This window comes from Sinocyclocheilus rhinocerous, unplaced genomic scaffold (genome assembly GCF_001515625.1).
Source record: "Sinocyclocheilus rhinocerous isolate Xijiao unplaced genomic scaffold, SAMN03320098_v1.1 scaffold1155, whole genome shotgun sequence".
Lineage (NCBI taxonomy): Eukaryota > Metazoa > Chordata > Actinopteri > Cypriniformes > Cyprinidae > Sinocyclocheilus > Sinocyclocheilus rhinocerous.
The window spans coordinates 895360-901784 of record NW_015629044.1 but is presented as its reverse complement, the minus strand read 5'-3'; the positions used below and the strand labels follow the sequence as shown (position 1 = coordinate 901784).

The 6425-nt window shown below is 35.4% G+C and overlaps 1 protein-coding gene across 2 annotated transcripts in view; it reads left to right on the top strand.

The window, feature by feature from the left end:
• The window catches only part of LOC107738625 (H(+)/Cl(-) exchange transporter 7-like), a 22029-nt gene extending 17714 nt beyond the window's left edge, over nt 1–4315 (top strand). For both annotated transcript variants that reach the window (XM_016550402.1, XM_016550401.1), the window contains 5 exons: nt 749–881; nt 980–1039; nt 1149–1325; nt 2338–2418; nt 2939–4315. In XM_016550402.1, the coding sequence (XP_016405888.1) occupies nt 749–881; nt 980–1039; nt 1149–1325; nt 2338–2418; nt 2939–3025 (538 nt within the window). In that variant the 3' untranslated portion in view covers nt 3026–4315. The remainder of the gene's footprint in view (nt 1–748; nt 882–979; nt 1040–1148; nt 1326–2337; nt 2419–2938) is intronic.
• Nucleotides 4316–6425: the final 2110 nt, after the last annotated feature.

Sequence of the window (6425 nt, the reverse complement as noted above, 5' to 3'; positions counted from 1 at the left end):
CTGTTCGGATACTAACATTTTTCAAAATATCTTCTTTTGTGTTCAACAGAAGAAAGAAACTCACACAGGTTTGTAACAAGTGGAGGGTGAGTAAATGATGACAGAATTTTCATTCTGGAAGTGAACTACTCTTTTAAAATGCATATTTGCTGAATGTCTACAGTATATGTAAAAAGTATTATAGTATTTACCTTTCAATTATTAGACCGAACTGATGAAGTCTGTAAACTAATGAAGATGGAGAATGATTGCTCCTGTGACACTGAGCGCATGCGTTCTCAGCACTGTCAAAATAAAAGTCCCGCTTCCAACTCATATCAGCCAAACAGAATTTTATGGCAATATATTAGTCAACCAATAGTGTAATGCAATAGTGTTATAGTTTACTAAAACTATTAAAAAAAATTCATTAATTGAAATAAAATAAAGTATAATATTCCAATAAAAACTTAAAAAACTTATAAAATTATAAATGTTGCCTTGGCAACTAACTGAAATAAAATAGGCTGAAGTTACTGAAATTGTTGAAGTAACATAAAGCAAAATAACTAAAACTGAAATAAATATAAATTAAATATGTTTTTTTTATGTTTTATGTTTCTATTTTTATAAATAGAAATTTAAAAAATAATAATAAAAGCAAATACAAAATTACTAAATAAAAGATATTTCAAAATATTAATAAGTATTACAATATTATATAAATAATAAAGTGAATGTCATTTGCGTGTTGATGTTTTCACCACAGAGAGGTCATGAGCTCTCCGGTCACCTGCTTCAACAGAGTGGAGAAAGTGGGGAGAATTGTGGATGTTCTTAGCAACACATCCACCATTCACAACGGCTTCCCAGTGGTCGCCCATACTAGTGAGAACGATGAGGTGACATAACCATGAAAACATGACCTCAGGTCCTGTCATTCCTACTAGCATATTTCAGTTTTAATCAAATCTAAAACTTGCTTGTCTTCTTTCCACAGCCAGGAAAAATCTGTGGACTTATTCTTCGCTCCCAGCTCATTGTTCTTCTCAAACATAAGGTCTGAAAAACTGAATTATGATACTTTGGTTGGACTTTAATCCTCATCGGTCAGGAAATACTGTTACTACAGCAGATTATAATAGTTCAGCCCTCTGTCTGTGTCTCAGGTGTTTGTGGAAAGGGCGTCTTCACGTCTCAGCCAAAGGAAGCTACAGCTGAAGGACTTCAGAGATGCATATCCACGTTTCCCCCCCATCCAGTCCATCCACGTCTCTCAGGATGAGAGGGAGTGCATGATGGACCTCACTGAGTTCATGAACCCGACCCCATACACTGTGCCTCAGGTCAGTTAACAGGCCAACAACCGCCTACTGACAGTATTTTTGTATTTATATGCCATTTAGGCAAGTTTATGGGAAATTGATAATGCCATAACGATCAGAGCTTTAAATAGAACGCTGCTGTCACACCCAGTTGAAATAACTCACACCGATCCTTGCATGACATTTACAAATTAACTGTAAAAACTACCATCAGGAAGTGTATTTCAGTTAGCATGTGGTTTAATCATCTGCAGTATTAACGGTCTAGTCTTTGATAGTGCTGTGTTCGATACGACGATGTATCGTCACAGGGATTTGACTATACGAGTATCGATACAGCTGGTCCTGTATCAATATTGTGGCACGTGTGCAGCAGTGGACCGCGCTTAATTTGAATATAAACGCGCTTGCTTTCTGAAAACAGCGGTTAGCTTGAAGTTTAGTTATCTCCACTTCAATATTCTATTCTCAGAAAAGTGTAATTCATCAAGTGTTTATTTACACGAGAGAGAGAGAGAGAGAGAGAGGCTGTGTATGTATGAATTACCACTGTTTTGCCGCGTTTCTCTATTAACAGTGAAGCTGTGGCTTTAACTGCTTTAGAAACAATGATGTTACCAGCTCCTTGTTGAGAAAGATAATGTAGCTCTTGAGCGATTAAGCTATTTTATTGATAAAATTGCGGGGCAGCGCTAAAAAGTTTGTTCCTGAAAGTCTGAGTGCGGCCGCAACGTGATCTGTGTGAGTGACTGAACGTGTGTGTGCGTTAGATACAGAAGACAGCGCATTAGTTGAGAACTCTTAATTGCCCTTCATAATGCAGAGGTCAACTGCCTGCTCTGCCAATAGTTAGAAATGGCTCTATAGTATGCAGTGTTTAATAAACAGCTGTTTTACTAAATTCTGCTGAGGTGAAATTTAGTGCACTCCCGCATCGTGATATGTATCGTATCGTGGCCTCTGTATCGTGATACGTACCGTATCGTGACTTTGCTGGTGATACACAGCCCTAGTCTTTGATGTTTCATTTCAGGAGACTTCACTCCCCCGTGTGTTTAAATTGTTCCGGGCGCTAGGACTGAGACATCTGGTGGTGGTTGATAATGAGAACAGGGTAAGTGTATCACTATTGTTTTATTGTGGTTCAGTTACTGCTTTTAACTTGCAGCTAATCTTTAGGGATGCACAAAATGTTAGCACAACACTAGTAGTATTATTAATCACTGTTGGCAGATATTAAAGATTTTAATTAAATTTAGACAGTCTTCAGGTATTAATATTTTTTAAAGGTGAGTCAAGACACATCTTTTTAAAGTTGCTTTTGAGTATATTGATATAAATATTTTTTGATATTGAAAAATATTGTTTATTTTATGTCTGTTATATTGCACTTTAGATTTGAAAACTATATGAAAAGTGCTATAAAATAATGTTTATCATTTTTTTTTAAATTTATTTTATTTTAAGCTATTATTGAAGAAACTTGAATATTGACCATTTACCGGTTATCTGTAATAACAACGAAATAATTAACAGCTTATTGTATCAGTCAAAATTTGCCATATATCGTTCAGAATATTGCTCGTTCCCAGTAAGGTAATCAGTTTCGAATTCCCTGTGCTTTGGATGTGAAGGTTGTGGGACTGGTAACCAGGAAGGATCTTGCCCGCTACCACGTGGGTAAAGATGGTCTGGAGGAGCTTCACCTGGCTCAGACATGATTGGTCATCATGTTCACCCTGGACCCTGCCTTCAGAGCACCAGCTTTGGACCTTAAAAACTCAGGGGCTGGTCAGAGTCTTTCTCATGTCAAAGATGCCAAACACAAACTTGCAACATGCACAATTTGTCTGACGTTCAGTATTTTAAGGGCTTGATTATTTGAAAAATGCATTTTCGCTCCTTTATCTCAGTTATGCATTTATTTTTACTGTAGAAATACAGCGGATGAGCACATTATGTTAGTTTTGCACTATGTGACTGTTTATTTATTACAATTATATTTTAGAGTAGATGAGCTTTAAGTAGCATTTGTAGCATTAAGAAACCTATTGGTGATGTGCACTTAATACAGACTACTACATATTATATTGTTACAGACATGCAACTATGGTTCATTACATTCTTGTTTACCAAGTGCTGTTTAGGATTTTTAAATGTTTCCGTCTTGATTTATAAATGTAATTGGTATTAAATCTGTTAGGGTAGATCAGGCCCTGAAATTAAATGCATAAATCCTAGTTTTCACATGCCTCTTGGCATTGGCAAGTTTTGGTACGAGTTTAAAACTAGCTAGTGGTTTTATGCAGTACATTTTCTGAGGGTAGTTTGTCTACACACAATGTGAATTTTCTGCCTCGAGCTGCATTTGTTTTCTGTGAAAATCTATACATTAAAATTAACATATAAATCACAGTATTGAGCAGTGAAAGATGATTATGCTAAAATAATTGCCAAACGATCTTTAACTGAACATCAGATGAAGCGTATAAACATGACATCTTGTTTTGTTTGTGTGCTAAAAAGTTTGACTTGTAGGCTCTCCGCTTCATTGTTTAAAGCCAACTTATTTAGTTTTTATTGATCGATGACTTTCTCTCTGATGATCTCTCATTTTAATATAGTTTTTGATTTGGATTAAAAAAAGAAAAAAACTTTGTGAACTAATAAAGCTATGAATCAACAATTCATGAATCTTTAGTAACTCTCTCAGATCATCATAGTTGATTTGGATAAACATCTGTGTAGTGCAAGACAGGTCAATATTTTTAGTCCAACCATGTATTTCTTGAATGTGTATATCTATAAGTTAATTGTCAACCTTTTTGAGTCTACCATCATAAAGATGGCTTCAAAGCTAATAAATGTGGATTAAAATACCACCATTTTGTTTCAATAGATGAACTTATGAGCAGTCTGAGACTTTGGCTACATATAAATGTTTTCACTTATTGTAGATATCAGTGATTCTGGGAAACGTGCATTATGTGTGACTGACAATCTACTAAGTGCTTCAGGAAACTCAGCCCATGTTTAAATTAGCTAAAGCAACAACACTACATGACTAAGCATTGTGTTATTATTTACTTGGCATATTCATCATCCCTGATTCTACAATGGTACATTCTTGTGAGCTATGTGAAAAAATGCTGTGAGGTATGAACGTGTAAAATGGAATTCTGTGCTTAATGCTACAAGGATCTCACGTAAGTATGAATCCCATGATCCACCCTGTTTATCATAATCAGTGCTGTCATATGCAGCTAAACATGTTTTATCCACACACACAGTAAGGCATATCTTGAACAATCAGCCTCTATGTAATGTATTTCAGGAGAGAGGACTTGCGTAATTATACAGTTTCACATATGGATTTCTAATAATTGAAAGAAAAAATATTTACATAGTTTATGATTATGTAAATACATTTGAATATTGCTGAATCATGGGTGAGTGTGAGGTCATCTGGTTAGTGTTATAATATGGACTGGCAAATGCTTTTTAACTATGCTACAAGTGCTTTAACTGTAATAGTCTATATACATTTGTTTTAATTCCATTGAAAAAGAGCATGAGCGTAAAGCATTAAATGTGTCCATCTGCAGCACAGGTGCCTGAGGGTAAGATCAGTGTGACCTAATCCATTTAGAGCAAGTCTTAGTCTCCTTTCCTTAATCCTCTCAAATGAACAGGTGCCAAAATACCTCTGTCTGGCATCAGCTGCTGTAGAGCATTCGTTACTGTGGCAGTGCTCTATTTTACATTTTACTCCGTTTATTAAGTATCTTAGATTAGGATAGAAAAGTCATAAAAACAAGAAAAAGGTTTTTATACAGTGGTGTAATATTTTATAGAAGAGCATAATCCATACTGCTGTCTGATATTCATCATTTTAATTGATTGACTATCGAATTTGTATGGTGTATTCTTCAGCTGTGCCTATTCATAAGCTTGGTTGCAGAAGGTTTGCTTAAGAAGTTTAGTGTGTCATTTGTTATCTATCTGCATTTTCTTTTTGAAACGCATAAGTGGGCTAGTATTGGGTATTAAACACTCCCAGGCTGAAAATATGGTCCCACTCCGACCCTGCTGTTAGTAATTTTCGGGCGCAATCGGTTAAGGCTTGTCAAAGCGAACCTTCAACTATCCTAAATCGATTCGCGATTGCGCATTTAGCACAACTAATCTCACTTTTGTGTTTACTGAAACATTTGAAAACGCTGTTAATCATACATACGCCTATATCTAAAAAAAAAATAAAAAAAAAACATTTCTATGATCCTAAACTTTAGTTTTGACTTCCTTTAGTGAAAAATCCTGACAAGCTTATTCTTTGAGTTGTAATGCATAACAAATGTAATTTACTGATTGTACATTACCCTGTTAATCTGCATGAAGAAGTAATTTAGAAAATATTGAAAAGACTTTACAAAACTAATTAGAAGAAAGCAATCTGAGTGGCAGAACAGATATTGTGAACTGATAATCATTTAAAAGGCATTTTATTCAAGAAGGGTCATCTGAGGAAAGACTACACATTTTTGCAGCAATGAATTTCTATGTTGGTCATGGTACATATTAAACTTGTTCATGTTTCAAATACTTGAAGCAAAAGACCATGTCTACACCAAATCTTTATTTGAACATATTTAACAACACAGATTAATGTCTATTTAAATGAAGCCAAATTTGCTAACAGCAGAAGAGATTCTAAGGCATCAATACAACAGAAGAAGTGATTTTAAAGGGGTCATATGATGTTGCTAAAAAGAACATTATTTGGTGTAATGAAATGTGTTTATGCGGTTTAAGGTTAAAAAACACATTATTTTCCACATACTGTACATTATTGTTTCTCCTCTATGCCCCGCCTTTTGTCGATTTTTACAAAGCTCATTGGTCTGAAAAGCGAGGTGTGCTCTGATTGCCCAGCTATCCAGTGCGTTGTGATTGGCCGAATACCTCAAGCGTGTGACGGAAATGTTACGCCCCTCACATACCGTGTCCGGCCGGAGCGACGAGACATAAACATTAAAACCCATTACAAACGAGGCATTTGTTGCATCCAGTAGGGACATAATTACGGATTATAATGACTTACACTGTCTTTTTACGCGTTGC